An 18734-nucleotide genomic window follows, 5' to 3' on the forward strand; every position below is an offset into this window, starting at 1 on the left:
CCCCCCCCACCAAGACCCCAATTCCCCAGTTTCCCGGGCAGTTCCCCATGTTGCGACGCGGAGCTTCCTCGGGGCCTTGGCAATGCCGCTGTTCGGCTGTTTTGCACCCTTGAGCATCGCAGGGTAATGTGAGTCGGTCCGTCTTGTGGAGGAACGATGGCGGTTCCCGCCGGTCCGCGCCCAAACATCGGGTGAGGAACGGTACCTTCAGGGTCGGGGGTATGGGAGATTCGACCAATCAGTTCTGCACGAAGGACTGGGGAAACAAGCGTGGGACAGTGTTCTCACCTTCCCCTTTCGAGCTACCCCGCAATTATTGGCCCAGTTTTGCGTGTCTTTGCCCTTCTGCTGACCGGCAACGCGAAATCCCTCGACCAAAAATACCAGGATCGGCGCTCGATAGCGGGTCTGGGTCGCTACAGATCGGCATTTGGGGAAGGCAAACGCGGGGACAAGTGGAGAGTGGAGATGTTGGACCCCCAACTGTGGAAAGAGCCAACGACACCCATTTGATGAGTATCTGATGAATTTTGGATGCAGTTACAAGTAATTCGAAGCAAACCGCCGATAGCTCCTCTGTGTAAGGCGGTGAGGCATCTGCAACAAATACCTTACAAAAAGTATTCTAAACTTAGCGAAGACATTGGTCCCCTTCCCTGTTCTTGCCCGAGGGAATCATATTCAACGAATCCTCTCCAAGATCAGACACTTCACACATGGAATACAATGTTGGAGGGTAAAGATGATGGTGTCTGAAAACATGTTCGATGCACGTGGGAATAACCCTGGCAGAGGGAACTGAGCCGCATATCTGAGTTGGGGAAAGGTAGAGCATTCATTGGATGGTCAGTTACATCGAAAAACTCCATCACCAGAGATTTCTACACTTCCTCCAATTTCGTCTCCGAAAATGCTGAGCTGTCGGCAACGTTGGCTGTGATTTCTTTTAATGAATCACTCAAAATGAAGGCTGCCAAGACACTTTCACATTCTTGGTCAAGTATTTGCGAAGCGTACTCCATGTATGTATGTATGTACATACACCATGCCATGCTACCCGCGTCCCTTGAGGCCCAAGGACCTGCTACAGCACCAGCAATATCCCTCACACATCAAGACAGACTGATCGTGTACCAGCGTACCAGATACAGGCAACTAGTTCTTCCATTACATAATTGGATAAGAACAGCCAATTGTTTTCTTAGCTTGTCGTTAATAGAGATAAGGCAGTTATTACGTCAGGTTTGTCAATCAATGCGGAGAATATAATTAACCAAATCATATGACTCCTCTTGTATATATCAAGCTTTCTTCATCTCCATTTGCTTCCCAATTGTCTTTGTTTCCATCTTTTATTTCCGATTTATATTCTGTTCTACCCAAGGGAAACTTTAAACGATAGCCACTCTCTCTTCCTTTTCAGTTAGTATTTTAGTTGGTCTTTTGCGTGGCGTCCTTGCAAACAGGCACGTTCACTGCTACAGCACGGGCAGATGTGCTGCAATCCTGGCTAACCACAGCGGTATGCGCGCTGTGGCAGACACTCCCGGAACTCTTGTATGAGCCTCAGAAGTGGTGATAAGTGCGTTGATTATTTTCAAGTGCCAGAGGCACTGGAAGGTGCTGTCAAATGCATGTCGAACCCTGGTCTGTCTTTCCTGTTGGTGGGTCAGTCGGATCTGACCAACTGGTGGTCAAATCCTGTAACCTTCACGTTCTTGTTCGTTCGAAGCATCCTTCCCGTAGATGATTCCGTAAAGGCTGGCAGGTACGATGACCTCGCATTCTAATACCAAACGACGTTTACTACGGCGAGCATCGCTTCGTCCCAACCAAAAAAGACAGATATTGTTGTCTAAAAGCTCTATGGCAACAGGACAAGCCTACCCACTAAAATTAACAAGCGGGAACAAAGTGGACTCTGCAAGGTTGCATACCTAGCTGTTATCATCAAATCTACCATGCTATAACTATGACTCGCAATTTGGAAAATTCGGAGTCTTACTGCCAACATCGAAAGGACTGCACGCACCTTTAGCAAATTCGGGACTCTATTCGTCATGCCATTCGAGAATACTAGGTAGAGATAGACGTCATTGGGGACAAGTTGTAGAGTACTAGGGATGCGAAGAATGATGAAAGGTGCAAAAGGGAGTGGGAGGGAGGGTACCTGAGACAACATAGACGTGTAAATCGGGAATACGTTAGTCTCGCGGGACCAGGCTCTCGTTTAGCTGAGCGAGAGGTGGGTTTGATCTTGAAGGAGAAGAGGAATTCCATAAGGAAACGATGCAAACGTTGTAAAAAATGAGACTTGCCATGCGCCAATGATCTGTTGGGTGCTTTCTGAAATGCGTCTACGACTTTCCAACCTGATGAGACCACATAAAACAACTTCTCGGAATAGCTACTACAGATTGAGTCCGGGAGAAATGAGCAAAGCAGGAGAGATGTAAACTGCAACGTTTTCTTCCCTTTCCCGGCGTATGTTCTATCTGCAGGTAGGCATGCCCCCTTTGTGCCTTTATTTCTCCTCCTAAGTGAGAAGGTATGACAACAAGCATAGCTAACATTCCTAACTCTTATAATATACCGGACATTGAGTAGTTGGATTTAAGATACTCGTTAAGCAATATATAAAAGCGACTTGTTAATAACGAGGGAATACGTATGACTGGGGCTATTAACTCCAGCCACTCCTACGCGGCTATGGGCGGAGGATCATTATGTAAAGATGAGCAAGAACATATTCATCTTCCGCAGGTCCGCTGTAATTATACCTAGCTGATATAGCTACTAACCAAGGCCGACAAAGCCGAAGTCGGTCCGATAGCCATGGTTCGATACATTACAAATTGAAGTCTTTGACGTCGGGATAGTGTTCCCTTTCCCCGGGCTGAACACAGTGCTTGGCCAGCGGCATAGATTCAACAAGTTCAACCATAAAGTAGTTCGAGGCCGTTAGTATACCTGCGTTTCAGGTCCGCTTTGGACGATATACGGATCTTACGGATCTTACATATAGAATCGCTGTTGCCACAATCCAAACGGGCAATCCCGCGGTATCCAGGGCTCTGGACGACTAGCTAGGTGGCTAGCGGACATGTACGGTACAGTACATAACGTACCGGCACGTTTTCATGTGAACCTTGAGGTGTGCCATGAACCTAAATTCGAATTGGAGCTGCATTCTTCATCGTCATTGAGGGAGGTAGGGGTTTGTAGTTGGTTGCCAAATTTAGCAGGATGGTGGGTCGAGGCAGACCATACCACCGAATTGGGAAGCGCGTTGTGAGAAGTTAGCACCAAGGGAGGACAGGACATCGAGAATTGGCTACTTCAGCCAATTGGCTGCTGACCAATCATGCACACACAAAATGCCGCACGGAAAAAAAATGCGCCAGCTTTCCCGGTTTATCTTCGTCCATTACAAGCCCATCTTTATCGTCTTTCTATGCTACAAACCAGCGCCTGTTTCTATTGCCTTTCAACAGAAACTTGAGACCCCGGAAAACGCGGGGAAACAAGGGCCCTGGCTGGCTCCAGCGGGAGCGCGGGTGGACCAGCGCTAAGACCTGGCAGCCGCTCGCGTGGCTCAACGGTTTCCGTCTCCACCTGATCGAGAACCCATGTCTGCCACTCTTCGACTCTTTCCCTTCTGTCTGATCTTGCGCGAAACGCAACCCGCGAGCACTGGAGCTTTTTATCTAGTAGGCGTAGAGAAGAAGGAAAGCAATCATGATAGCGAACAGGCCGGTAGCTTCGGACAGGGCAAAGCCCAGGACGGCGTACGAGAAGAGCTGACCTGTAATCGCCAAGACTCGTCAGCCGTCTTGGATCTCGCGGAGGAAGAATGGGGTTGTGGGGTGCGGCCGACGAGGGCTGTCAATTCTTACCTCTCAGGGCCGGGTTGCGAGCGACGCCATTGATGAGCGCGGCGAAGACGTTGCCAATTCCAACACCGGCACCCGCAAGACCGATTGTGGCGGCTCCAGCACCGCCGACCTTGGCGGCCGTGACGAGGGCGGCGGCGGTCGACTCGACGACGACGCCTCGAGATTGCATCGCACCACGGATTATGGTCGAAGCGAATGTGCTACGGCCGCCATTGAGAAGCAAGCCATTGCGCCCAGTCGCCTGGCGAGCAGTGGAGATGGTGGAGATGATGGAGCTGGGGACGCGAGCTAGAGTTCGAGTATCTTCGTAAATAACGCATCCTGGAGTAGTGGAGCTGATAACTGGCCCACTCAGTGGAGAACGTACCCTGTCCTTGTCTCGTTGACATCAAACGAGCGGGCTGGTTCATGCCCAGGCGGGCGACAACGCCAGGCAACCGGCGAGAGGCGAACATTTTGGAAGTTTTTTGATGGAATTGATGGTTGGGAGGTGTGAGGTGGTGATGGGTGAGTGCTGGATTGAAATAGAAAAGGAGGGAGAGAGAGCGGAAACGAGAGGGGGGGCCAGTTTCGTGCGGGGACTGGTTCCTGAGGCATCAAGGTGTCATAACATGAATGCAAATGGCAGGAAAGGCGACGCCGCTAGCCAATCGCGGGGAATGGCGTACCAGACTTGTGTTGTTCCGGCAAGAGCCGTGCGAGAGGAGAAACCTGGGGAAATCGCGGGCCCATGTCAGGCGGTTAAACTCACACGGTCGATCCGGAGAGAATCGCATGTCCACATTGGGAACATCGTGCTTTGCCAAAAGCTTCTGATTGTTCTCGAGGGATCTTTCAGGACTCAATTGCATTTGTATTTCCTGTTTACTACGGGCAAAATGCAAACACTCAGAGCATTGGGCGCACTCGACATCCCGCCCTGCTCTTCCCGGACGACTACAGTAAGAGCGCCACAGTGCCATTTCTCCATGGGGAAAATGGGGCGGAAGCGCACGGGACGTGATGGGCAGCCAATCTCGGCTGGGCCTCCGGGGCGTCGTAGCCATCCAAGGATTGGCCAATTGCTGCTTCCATCCCTGGCAACTTCCCCTTTGCAGCTTCGACCAGGCTACTCTGTGCGGATTACCTTGAAAAGGAATGGCCCGGAGCTTCTGACCTGCTACCACAAGTAACCAGGAATCCTTCTTCTGACCTGAGTCGGTCTACGCTGATGTTTCTACGTGGGCCATCTGACATTTCGACGTTTAATTAGGAACATCAATTGACCATATCAATGCCTGTCGGAACCCAAAACGGAGAACCAGCTCCCGTTAGGGAACCACGGCCAGGATATTGGGTTTTAAGGGCGCCTACCACAGTGCCGGGCATGGCCCGAGTATCGGAACTCGCTGATAAAGTCCTATGTTGAGCTTCGGTGTCCGATTACCCCAAGATGCGACCTCCGCACGCGATTCTTACACCGTTCTGATTGCAGGACACCACCGTCTCCTGCAGCTCCTCGTTCGCAACCCCACCTCGCTGCACAATCCTTGCAAGAGTACGGATGTACTCCGTATCATGCTTGACAGTTACGTGTTCAGTGCTTACCCGCCACGTTGCTGATTTCCTTGTCCCATCCGTGGCGTGATGCTTTATAATGGTCGAATGTGAGCATTCCTAAACAGGTGTTCGACCATCGCTTTTGCTATAAGTTGCTTTTACTTTCCATCCTCAGTTTCGTTGGAATCCGGGTTGGCACTAGGAGCTCTGGGAGTTCCAACCTGAGACAAAGGCCTGAGCGGGCGATACTGCTTCCCTGCAATGCTTCTCAAAACAAACGTTGTTGATCTTCTCCCATTCGCACGGCATGGTTGAATCCGAAAGAACGTGATTCAACTAGGATATGAGAGGACCTGCTTCATCTTGAACACCACGGACGGCCTTGTGAAGTCGACTGGACCCAATTCAGCATTCAGGGACCGGCCCAAGTTTGGATAATTACCCGTCAATTCCACGTCCATGCACCATGGACCCCGAGCTAAGTAAACCCGGCCCGAACTGACTTGAAAATTCATTCGGCCAGGCCTCGAAATCACTGGCCCCATAACTATGAGAAGCAGGAGTTTTTCGGATTGCACGCCATTTTTTTCTTAGGAATGAAAGAAGAGCAGATTTAACACTATTCTAGCCAAGAACCAAACCCAGGAATACCCATGTTGTCTTCAACTCCTCGATTCCATCAAGGTTAGTTTCGGATGTGATTCCAATGGATGAGAAGAAAAAGAGAAGCACTTATACCTCGGTGACTTAGCGCTCAATTGTTTTTCGTCTCATATTGCTCTTCAGCTAGCGCCCCGATCTTAAGATGTGGCAAAGCATAAATTATCATTATCAACTTATGTGGCAGGTGTGGCCACCTGCCTGTGGCTTCCTTTGTAGCTGTATTAGACCGCCCTTTCCTTTCTTCCTTTGTATAAGCCATAGACTGATCTGCAAGCTCTCCTCTTCCGGGATCTGCTCTTGACGATCATTCTCTACCATCACGCAGTTAGATCAAGTGCCTCTATTTTACAATCAGGGGTCAAAAATCCCAGACCACCCCACCCACTTAAACGCGTTTCGCGACACCCACACGTATCCTACCTTTTCTTCAACATCCTACAATTTAACGATATGGCCCTTAATCTACACGATTTTATACACAAATTGATAGCAAACCACCAGCTAAACCAGGAATTAAGCCCACATATTCAAATGGTTATTTGCAGCCTTGCAGCTACTAGCCAAAGCGAGCGATCCCTAGTAACCCTCTTTGGCGTATCTCGACATGCTATCTACCACGTAATTGAACTATAGAAATCTAACTATACTTTGACTCCCGACCTCGAAGTGGCCGTCTAGAGGTTCTTTCGTGTTTGGAAAAACGGTATATCCTTTTGATGGTCAAGAAAAACCGACGCCTAGTATAGAAGGCTCTGATCAATATAATTAGGAAGAAAGTATTACCTTTAACTATTTGACGATACCTCTAAGCCTATTATCTACGGAAATAGCGTACTAAAAGGAGGATTCCCTTGTCAAAGGAGGTAGCGAAAGATCTGTATAACTTTATATATAATTAGCTTAGAAAGATAGATAAACTAATATAGGTAAGTTAAATATAGTATACTTATTCTATTAGATATTTCTAATGATCTTAGACTATCTTTTCCGATAAGTGTTCCTATTAGAATAACACTTCAAATCCGATTACCTAGGTATTCCATTTTCCTTCTAAGAAGTACGACTGCCGATTTATCAACTTGAAGAACCATATATAGGTAAATATTATTATTATAGTATAGGGGGTAATATAGGTAGGTAGTCGGAGTGAGCTTATCATTATAGAGAGGGATCTGAGCACTCTATACCGTGGCTATATAGCCTGGTCGTATTAGAAGGCTCTAGAAGAGGGCCTTTTACCTTGTTATGATGAGACCTGGCATTTTTAGTAGGATAATGCTCCTATCTATATATCTAAATCGACTAAATAGTAGCTCCTGGTATAGAAGATTTCCTAGATTGAATGGCCTATATATAGCCCTAATTTAAACCCTATTAAATACGTATAGGTAGCTCTTAAACGGAGGCTATATATGATGTTCCTAGATCTATAGAATTTAAGGCAGAACAGGCTAGATATTAAAGAGTTTACCAAGTGCCTATAGGAGGCATGGTAGGCTATTGATCAGGGGCTAATTGATAAGCTAATCCAGGGAATGCCACATCGGCTAGCCGTAGTTAAAAAAGCCAGGGGGTGGTATATAAAATATTGAAGCTTAGAGATAGGGCTACTATCTAATGTAAATAGTTTTCCTATATAATTTGTGGCTATTGAGATATCCTGTATTAAAGTCTGGTGGTAAAAATGTAGGTGGCTGGGAAATGTGGGGGCGGTCCCAGACTTTTGACCACTTACTGTATCTAATCCTGTCCACTAAATTGTAGCAATTAAGTATTATTTTTGCCCCCCTCATCCCAGTGCGCCGGGAGAACGTTGAAAGTTCGATGTTGGCGTGTTAGACTGTAATAACCGGTTCCATTTCAATGTAAGGCTATACTCGCGTGAGACGTCAATGTCTGAAGTTAAGGCCGTAGATGTCAGAGTCGCTAAAGAGGACTAGTGTTAACGTACCAAGTATCACGGAGAGAAACGGAGTGACAGGGTCAGGGGGGGTAGGTCAGGTACTTACAACGCGAATGTATCAGCGACTTCCCTGCCGACGGCCCGGGTGTTGACCCATACCGCGACGCTGCGATGGCCGACAGGAAACACACCCCATCCGTCCTCGTCAATGATGACCCGCCCCGGGCACCACTTGAGTAGGTCTGTCCAGATCTCCCCGGCGTGCTGTTTCCCGACGAACATCCTCTTGCTCGCGTATTCCCATGCGTTGGTCATGACGACAGCTAGCCCGTGGCCGCCGCATTGGGAAGAGTGTCCGACACGTGTGAAGCCGGCACAATGAGGGTCATCGAAATAGTCATACTGAGAACCGTACGCCCAGAATCTGCGAGCCAGCATCATCTTGGGGAGGATCGCACCGCCAGAGGTGGGAGGAACGAAGTTGGCGAAGTCAGATTGGGCATCTTGTCCGACAGAGCCAAACAGGTCCGCGAAGAAAACACAGGGGAGGCCGCAGTTGGCTCGAAGGAGGATGATGGCGTAGGCGAAGGGAATGAAGAAGGGCGAAATAGGCGTCTGGTTTGGGGATTAGTCCATCCTTTTTTTTTCTAAAAAAAAAAACCAAACCAAGGAGAAACGATAGGTACACACCTCCAAAGACTGCCCTGCTTGCTGATAAGGACGGCCGAGTCAGTATGCTTTGTCCTGTGCAGGGACTGCCCAGCCGCTAGGTCCAAAAATCGGAGACGTACAGTATCATGGTTGGCAACAAAAGTCTGGGGAGTGCCGAGACGTTAATAACCGTCTTTGGTGGATCAAGGGACGAAACATACCACCGCGTTTTCTGGTTTCCACAAGGCTAAAGTATCATCGAGAATTTTCCTCAAGTCTCCCTTCTCTTCTAACACTGACACTTTGCTAAAGTTGGACACCAACTGAATGTCAAAGAGTGATATCTGGTGGTCCATGAATTCGATAAACTTGGCGAGATACTCCGAGTCCTCCCGCCAATACTCACCGACGATGAACCATCCCTGGCCAACACGCTGTCTCACGTGGGCTACAAAGTCTCGAAGGAAACTGAAGCTGTAATGCTTGATGGCATCGAGGCGTAGGCCACCCAGTTGCACCTGTGAGGGGAGCCACTCGATCCAGCGGAACAAGTCTGCCCTCACCTCGGGGTGCCTGTGATCGATGTCCGCAGCCAGCCTTGATTAGAGACCACAGGGTTAGTCAGCTCCAATCAACTCGAGTAGGGTGGTGTGTGTGGGAGCCTTCACCCACAGGAAATCATAGTTCCCCAGCTCCTCATCGACATCCTCGGCCCACTCCTTCCCCTCAAACTTCCACACCCCTTTCTCCCCCTTGAGATCATCGTAGTCGACCCCGGTGAAATGCTCTTTGCTCCACCTCATCCCGCTATACTTCCCCTTCCTCCCCGGAAACTCAAACCCCGTCCACGCGCCGATCTCCCGCTTCTCCTCGCCCTCCGCCTCCACCCTCCGGTCCCTGTCCTCGACCCTCGTGGCGACCGCCCTCTCGGGGCGGTCCGCCCCCATCTTGTGGTTGAGCACGGCGTCGAACAGGACGGCGACGCCCTCGCGCCGGGCCGCCTCGGCCATCCGGACCAGCTCCTCCTTGGTGCCCCACTTGGTGCGCCGGCTCCCCTTCTGCTCGAACTCGCCCAGGTCCCACAGGTCGTACGCGTCGTACCCGTTCCCCTCCGGGCCCGCCGCCGCCTTGCACGCCGGCGGGATCCACAGCTTGGTCACGCCCAGCGCCGCCAGGGCCGGCATGGCCCGCTCCAGGCGGGCCCAGTGCGCGCCGTCGGCGGGGACGTGCCACTCGAAGCCCTGGAGCATGGTCTCGTTGGCAGGGCAGGAACCGGCGCCGTCGCCGTCGCCGTCGCCGTCGCCGTGGTCGGGGACCAGGAGGGGGTTGGGCAGGTGCGCGGTGGCCGGGGCGAGGCGCCTGCGGAGGGGCCGGATGTTGGTGGAGTAGCCCGATCCGGGCTCCTGGCGGATTGCGGATGTGCGCAGAGCCGCGAGCGCTGGCGGGAGGGTTGGAGAGGGAAGGTTGAGGAACGCGCTCATCCTTTGACAATATGAGTTGGCTGAGGATGGCTTTTCCTTTTTAAAGATGTGAGGGAGTAAAGATGCTGTGAAAACGAGACAAACTTGCGCTGTGAGCGCTGTGACCGGCAAAACGCCCTTATTGCCCCTCCCACCCCCCCACTTTCAGAGGGTCTAGACACACGCCTACTGTGTAAAGCACCTTGTACGGACTACTGTACACACCGCTAAATACCTCCGTGACCGCCTGCACACCCCCTTCAAATGCGCCTCGAGCAAGAAATCGGGGGAGTTCAACATACAATTCAACATCCAATATTAGCCTACCCCCTACACACGCGCAACAAGCATATAGATAGCTATATACTTCGAGATACGTAGATTCCAATTACACTACTTGCTTGATAACGTAGGTAATACGCGTAGAGATATTGATAGTTAAAAAACACCTACCTTTTCGTTAGAAAGATAATTTACTAGATAATTATGCCAGGAAATATTTAGGATAGACGTTTAGAAGTCTGAAAACCTATGTTTTCTACCAATATCTCTACGTGTATTACCCACATTATTAAGCAGGTAATGTAGTTAGAATCCATGTATCTTGAAGTATATAGCTATCTATATGCGCGTTGCGCGCGTGCAGGGGGTAGGCGAATATTGTGTGTTGAAGCTCTTTACTAGCTCTAACTAATACCTAACTGTCAAAATTTGGGGGGTGCTCTTACAGCCTGACCGGACTTGGCGTTTAGTAGATAGTCAAATTGAAGAACGGAAAATGGCATATAGCAAATTGTACAAAAGGTGTTAAACTCGGGCTGCTTTGCCTGCTTCAATATGACCATCCACTACATATAGCTATTTCGTGGTCTGGGTGGTTCAATTGTATAGACGTGTGTCTAGCCCTCTAAAACTTGTTTGGGTGGCGGGGAAGGAGGGAAGAAGGGGGAGCGACAAGACGTTTGCCGGTCACCGCACCCCGACATCAACCTCGGGGCCCAGCTCTGTTCGCCTCGTCCTTCTGCATCCTCCATAGCCATGGTATAAGAAGATCACTCCTTTGCATCCGCGCCCACAGACGACGATGGGTCAGTTCCCTTCGGCGTCCCATAATTACTGCAGTACTTTATGTCGGCTCGAGAGCGGTGTTTTTGCAAGGTCGAGCTTGATGAACAGAGCTGTGCCCGGCCCTTGCGCAATGACAATTGTCGTATCTCGGATCGCCAATTTCGCCTCGGTTCTGTAGCTAGGAGGGAGCCAGAGGAGATTGTTAAGACCTTGACGCACCCAATTCCCTGACCGGCAGATGACGTTTGCTGCTAGTTTGGCCGTCTCACCTGCCGACTCACCTTGCTCGGCAGCAGAAGCTAAGTCGGACCCCCCATCAATGGAACACCCCATCAATGGAACACGCACCACGCCTACACCGCTTTTTCAACCCAACCACTTCAATCTACCATAACTTGCCCAACTTTTCTTCAAACCACTTCAAACTTCGTAGGTATATTCAACAGTCAAAGATGGCTTATACTAAAGAAGATTTACAGGATACGGTCGCAAAATACCACAATACCTGCTATTTAATTTATAGTATTAGCTAGGAATTCGGAATTCTAACTACTACCTTATTTAACTACATTCGAGGCCGTTAACTACGTTTAATTATAGCCGAACTATATTAGTCTCTTAGTTATATATAGGAAGAATAGCTTACCTAATAGGTATTAATCTAAGTTACCCTAGGTATCCTATTAACCTATATATAAATTAGGGAGTTTACTAGCTAAATACTCTAGGTATAAGGAGCTAACTATATAATAGTTAGAAAAGGCTAGATAACCTAGTTCCTTTATAGAAACCCTATCCTTTAAACCTAGTAAGCCTATAAGATAGATTTAATCTATATTAATAGTACTATTAACTTAGTTATATATAGTTAGTAGCTTGTCACGGAAATATACATACAGATGCCACCTAGGCCACCGGCACGGATAGGCCAATCAAGCTAAAAGGACAGAAGGAACCAATCATAACGTAGGAAGCACTACAAGCCCCACCACACGCTAGCTTACGATCACCAAGATCAATATAAAGTTACTAATCGCGATAAGCGGCTCACCAGGATCACTAACCAAGGACTGATCAGGGTGATCCGGGAAGGTTATATATATATATAGATAGTCACTCGTTACAGTAGACTCTAGAGTTCACTAGTAATAGCAACTTACAATTATAGTACTCCTAATAGCGTTACATTACTATAAGAGATAACTCTATTATTATAAACCCTTTGGCTTTACCAAATCCCTTAGACGACCTATACACTTGCCCTACGCCACTTACCTTCGTCTAAACCCTTTTAGAAGAAGTCTAAGTTAGGTTCGTCACACGTTACTATCACTCCCTTTGTTCTATTATAGTTTAGAATAGAGGTGACTTCGACCTCGACATCGATATAGCTACTAGCGTTACGGCCGAATAGCTGTTTGCCTAGCTTGGTTAACTCTAGTAGCGAATCTAGGAGTTAGACTAGAGAGACAAGGCTGCTTAAGCTCGAATCAAGGAACTTAAGAACGGCGAAAAGTACTCGTAGAAACTAGTTAACGAGGCCTATACCAAAATCAAGGCGCTCGAGACTGCCAAAGTAAGCTATATTAAGATCGAACTACCTAGTAAGTACGGAGGAACTAAGGAGGACCTTGTAGGGTTTTTAACTAACCTCCGATCCTACTTCCGGCTTAATAATAATAAGTTTCCGGATAATAAAGCTAAAGTCCTCTATATAGCTATAAGACTAGAGGGCAAGGTACTTAGATAGTTCGAGCCTATATAGAATAACTATCTTACTAAAGAGGATAAAGACGATTAAGACGTATTTATATAGGTAGTCTTTCGGTCTTATAACCGTTTCGAGGAAGAGCTTCGGAAGGTCTTTAGTAATAAAGACGAGAAGATTTATACCTAAGAAAGGCTTGCTAACCTCTGATAGACTAAGTTAGTAGCCTCTTATACTATATAGTTTAGATAAGATATACTTAAGTCTTAGCTTAATAATAAGGTATTGATATAACTATTTTATAATAGCCTAAAGGAAAAGGTTAAAGATAAGCTATATAAGTATAACTAGCCTAAGACTCTAGATAAATATATTATATAGGCTATTAGAATTGATAATCGGCTTTATATATAAGAGTAATAGAAACAAGGTCAAATAAATAGAACTATAGTTAAGGCTAATGATAAGAAAAAGCAAGCGTATATTAATACCTTATATAGGATATATCCTAGAGCTATAGATATAGATATAATATAGAAGTAGGATAAGAAGAAGATGGCTAAAGACAAGTCTAACGCTACCTACTATAACTATAGAAAGAAAGGACACTATAAGCAAGAATGTCGAAGCCCGAAAAAAGACTAGAAATTAGTCCTAGGAAAGGAAACTATAGTTATCGACGAAACTAAAGATATCGTCAAAGTAGCGGCTATAAGCTATGAAGACAGGGATAGCGATATAGATAGTCTTAAATATGATAATAACGGCGAAGACGAATAGACGCTGTACTCTAAACTGGTCACTATAGACCTAGAAATAGGTATTGCTAAATAGGATATAGTAGGAGAATATACGCTACCGATCTCGATTCTCCTAGCCTTAAGGTAGTAGGGTTTTACAGTTATATAGAGATAGGATAGATTGTAGATAACCGATACCTAAAGAATTAAAAGACCCGGACCAAATATCTTGTTCCTTTAGGAACAGATCGAATGGTACCGTAACAAAGTTTTCTAGCTTAATATAGAGTTATACGAACGAGATAGACGCCTAACTCGACTCGCCTAGTAGAGCGATAAGATAAGGGACAAAATAAGGGAACTCTGACATATCGTAGAAACTATCAAAGGGGAATAGCCTATAATATATAATAGACCCGATAGTTATACTAAGCACTTTGATAATTAGCAACTTAGCTATAATATATAGAACCTAGAGTACCAGTTTATATATATAAACTATAGAAAAGACGAACATATATAGGAAAGCTACTAGAAGAAATATTCCTACCTTAGTATTAAGGTACCTATAGTCTATATATAGTAAGAAGGATTCGGAAAAGAATTCTAATATCTTCTAGGCAACGCTATATAACTATACCCTCGATATAAGGTATATATATAAGTGCCCTAGTTCTAATGTATAGCATATAAATACCGATACCACTTCCGTAACAAATTCAAAAACAATCACTAGCTAACCTGATAGGAAAACGGGGACGGAAGTTTATACCCTATAGAATAGGTCTATGACGCGGGAAACAGAGCGGCCGAATTACTCTAGAAGATCGAAACCCAGAGTCTAGAAGGTATTATGGTAGTTCTAAGACGAGCCTAGCCTAGGTACTACAGAATAGGATAAGATATATAGGACTTATGCTAGAGTAACGATTATCTTTATTACAAGGACGAAAAGAAATCGCGAATTCGGGAGCTTTAGATAAAGCTATAGCGTATATGATAGAAAGTAGAACGAACCTAATAGTAGGAAGCTATAAGCACTTAATGGCTTGTAGAAATAAGTATAATTGACAAAGCTGCTATTAGCTAAATAATCGAAGAGGTTAATACTAACCTAGGAAATAGGTTAGGGCCCTTCGAGGGGCCTAAAAACTATTAACGCCTATATAGTAGTAAGTAGTAGCGTAATATAGGAGGAACTAGCGTAAGAGACCACTATATCGAGACCTCCTAGTAGAAATATAGGAAATCGCTATAATCTTTAGATAACGATAGCAAGACAAATGACTATAGATAATAGCCTAATAGAAGTAACACGAAATGCTTGTACTAGTAGATAGTAGAGCAGAGATAAACCTAATTTCACTAACACTTGTAAATTAGCTATAGATACCCTAGAGAATGAAACGAAAGTATAGTATAGTCAAAGGGCTATTCCTAACGTAATAGGTATATAAAGAGACTAAACCAATTAATATTACTATAGCAGGGAAGACTATAGTAGTCGTATTTAGTATTATAGATATAGGTAACGACAAAGATATAATACTAGGATTACTATAGTACAAAGACTACGACCCGGATATTAGCTAGAAGAATAGTAGCTACCTATAACCCTAAATAGAGTCGTATTCGACTAGTAAGATAGGGAGCACGCAAAGATCACGAATAGATAATACTTAAGGGAAGGCATATCCTATAGATCTATTATAAGAGATAGGTAGTGGTAGGCAGACTACTACAGACTCTAGAAGAAGCGGTATAACGATACTAACGTTACGATAGGAGGAATAAGCTAAACCGCCGACAGCTATTCTCTCTATTAACGAATACAGAGCACTATAATTAGAGTAGTAGGTTAAGACAGGAGAAATCGCTAACATCGCTATAGACAGAACCAAGTTTGTATACTATTAGAAAACCGAGAAATAAGATAAGACTAGGGAAGTACTAAAGGAGTACGAAAGACACCTAGCATTCGAACCAAAGCATCTAGAAGGATTACTAGAACACGGCCTATAAGATTACGAGATCAAGCTTAAGGAAGGAGTATAACTAAAGTTCTTTAAGATCTACTATATAAGCTAGACATAGAATAAAGAACTTAAGCAATATCTAGAGGAGAACCTTTGAAGAGGATATATCTGCCTGTTGACATCGCTAGTAGGCTACCTAATCCTATTTATACCTAAGAAAGATAGAAAGCTATAGTTATATATCGACTATTAGTAACTTAACGAACAGACCGTAAAAAATCGATACCTGTTACTACTAATCTTATAGCTCCGAGATCAGTTAGCAAGAGCCTAATATTTTACATATCTTGACTTGCCATTGGCCTATAACTATATATAGATCAAAGAAGGCAACGAGTGGAAAACGGCCTTTAGGATACCCTATAGCTACTATAAGTACCTTATTATGCTATTTGGACTTATAAACGCATTAGTAACATTCTAAGCCCTAATTGATTAAGCTATCTACCCCTTTCTTAATAAATTTACGGTATATTATCTTGACGATATACTTATCTTCTCTAAGATAATAGACGAATACTAGAAGTATATAAGAGTAGTACTAGATATATTATATACGTATAAGCTATTAGTTAACAAGGAAAAGAGTAAATTCTATATTAGGAAGACAGTGTTTTTAGGATATAAGATATCCTTAGGACAAATTTAGATAGAACCCTTAAAGGTTAAAGCTATTAAGAATTAGCTATAACTAATGTTAATCACGGAAGTATAAAGTTTTATCAGATTTACGAACTTCTACCGGATATTTATTAGGAACTTTAGAGCGATCGTATAACTATTATACGAGCTTACTAAGAAGAACGCTAAGTTCTAATGGGAAGAGTGATATAAGCAAGTATTTACGTAGATTCGTGACGCCATTACTAAGGATCTAGTACTAGTATTACTAGATCCTAAGAAGCTATTTAAGGTAGAAACGGACGCTTTAGACTATGCCATTAGAGGATAGTTAGGACAATAAGACAAATAAGGGAAGCTATATCCTATAGCCTTCTTTTCAAAGAAGCTCGACGGACTACGTCTTAACTATCTAATCTATAATAAGGAACTACTTACGATTGTTAAAGCTTTTAAGGAGTAGCGACTATATCTTAGCAGTACGATCGAACTAGTATAAGTATATACAGATCACAAGAATTTACAGTACTTCACGATAACAAAGGAGCTTAATAGACGACAAATACGGTAGGCAGAATTCCTCGTAGAATTTAACTTTGAGATCCGCTATAAGAAAGGTAAAGAAAACGTACAAGCGGACGCTTTAAGCCGACGAACGGACCACGCGGAAGGATAAACGGAAACAACGCCACCGCTATTTAAGGAATAAATAGATAGAGCACTACATTACGAAACGTAAATACCCGTAGAAGATAATCTACTTAACTCGTTCCTAGAATATTACGTAATCTTTCAAGAAGAAAGGATTAACGAGGTATAGTATCAAGTAGCACCTAGACTAGTAGTACCTAATAGAATAGAAGAAAAAGATAAGAAACTCTAATACCAAGGCAAAGCGTATATCTATAACAAAGACTAATAGCTACGAATGATTCGAGAACTCTACGAGTCAAAACTCGGAGGATATAAAGGAGTTACAAAGACTGTCGTATAAGTCAAGAAACACTATAACTTTCTATAGCTAATAGCACGAGTTAAGGAAGTTATATAGAGCTATAATATCTACAATCGAAGTAAGATAGTACGATATAAGCTATATAGGCTACTTTAGCCACTGCTAATAGCTAACAAACTATAGAGTTTAATTATAATAGACTTTATTATAAAGTTACTAAAATCCAAGGATATAGCTATAAGAGTAATCTACGATAGTATTCTTACTATAGTAGATCACCTAACTAAATAGGTATACTTCTTTCCTTATAAAGAGTCCTAGATAGCTAAACAGCTAGTAGACGTAATCTATCGGCAAGTTACATTAGTATACGCTTAACCGTAAGAATGGATTACTAATAGAGACATTAAGTTCGTATCGAAGTTCTAGTAAGCGTTAATATAACAATTAGGTATTAATAGTAAACTATTAATGGCATATTACCTATAGACTAACAGATAAACGGAACGACTAAACTAAGTTATCAAGTAATACCTCCGTTCCTACGTTAACTACTAGTAGGATGACTAGGTTATACTACTACTAATAGTATAACTCGCCTATAATATAATACCAATAGAAATAACCAAAGTTATACCGTTCTTTACGAACTACAGATATAAAGCAGACCTAAGGCAAGGACTAGAGGTTATAGCGCCAAGAGTAGCAGTCAAAGCAGAGCAGATATATATACTATATAAGAAACTTAAAAAGGAACTCGAGTTTGTCAGAACTAGAATAAAGAACCACTATAATAAATATAGGCTCGAGGGACCTTGCCTAGAGAGGGGAGACAAAGTCTATCTGATTATACGAAACCTACAAACCAAACGACTAAGCACGAAGCTAGACTTTAAGAAGGTCGGACCCTTCGTTATCAAAGAACGAATTTCGATATCTAACTACCGACTATCGTTACCATTATCTATATAACTATAGACAGACGTTTTTTATATTTCACTTTTAGAACCAGCGCTAAAAAACGCTAAAATCGCTATAAACATCGAAGCGGAAGACAAAGAGGAAGAATAGGATATCAAAGAAATCCTAGATTTATATATTATTAATAGAGAACTATAGTATCTAGTCAAATGGCTTAATTTTAGAATAGAAGATAACTTATAGGAGCTAGTCAAGAACCTAAACTACCCTAAGAAACTAGAATAGTTCTATTGGAGGAATCCTAACCGACTATAGGGGCTAACTTAGGAACCTAACCAGCGTCTAAGAAGGAAGAAGTACCGGTAGGAGCCGACCCTAGGGACAAGCCAACTACTTCCTAGTTAATTACGCTAAAGGCGCCCGATGCCTATACCTAACCTGTTAAATCCTATTTATCTGACATCGGAGCTACTACCCTATCCTCCTTATCTAAACCTTATATACCTCGATAAATAAATTTATTACTCTGGTTATATAATATTCGTTTTTAACAATATAAACATATAAGGCGGC

The 18734-nt window shown here is 44.3% G+C and overlaps 3 protein-coding genes across 3 annotated transcripts; 1 reads left to right on the plus strand and 2 right to left on the minus strand.

Annotated features, from left to right (window-relative positions):
* Window positions 1–3605: 3605 nt before the first annotated feature.
* P884DRAFT_243377 (ATP synthase subunit C-domain-containing protein) lies at window positions 3606–4352 on the minus strand (the record flags this gene model as incomplete). The annotated part of the gene is made up of 3 exons (XM_069440316.1): window positions 3606–3805; window positions 3897–4184; window positions 4264–4352. Coding segments are annotated over 3 exons (475 nt in total), but the record flags the coding sequence as incomplete, so codon positions are not given.
* Window positions 4353–6548: 2196 nt separating this feature from the next.
* Window positions 6549–6731, plus strand: P884DRAFT_277619 (uncharacterized protein; the record flags this gene model as incomplete). Its single annotated transcript, XM_069443098.1, has 1 exon — window positions 6549–6731. The coding sequence occupies one exon, from the start codon at window positions 6549–6551 to the stop codon at window positions 6729–6731; it is 183 nt and encodes a 60-aa protein (XP_069297547.1).
* Window positions 6732–7777: 1046 nt separating this feature from the next.
* Window positions 7778–9836, minus strand: P884DRAFT_223816 (glycoside hydrolase family 13 protein; the record flags this gene model as incomplete). The annotated part of the gene is made up of 6 exons (XM_069439571.1): window positions 7778–8024; window positions 8108–8616; window positions 8692–8712; window positions 8793–8816; window positions 8874–9249; window positions 9325–9836. The coding sequence occupies 6 exons, from the start codon at window positions 9834–9836 to the stop codon at window positions 7988–7990; spliced, it is 1479 nt and encodes a 492-aa protein (XP_069297548.1). The 3' UTR covers window positions 7778–7987.
* Window positions 9837–18734: the final 8898 nt, after the last annotated feature.

This window comes from Thermothelomyces heterothallicus, assembly GCF_042370625.1.
Source record: "Thermothelomyces heterothallicus CBS 202.75 unplaced genomic scaffold P884_scaffold_11, whole genome shotgun sequence".
Classification (NCBI taxonomy): Eukaryota; Fungi; Ascomycota; class Sordariomycetes; order Sordariales; family Chaetomiaceae; genus Thermothelomyces; species Thermothelomyces heterothallicus.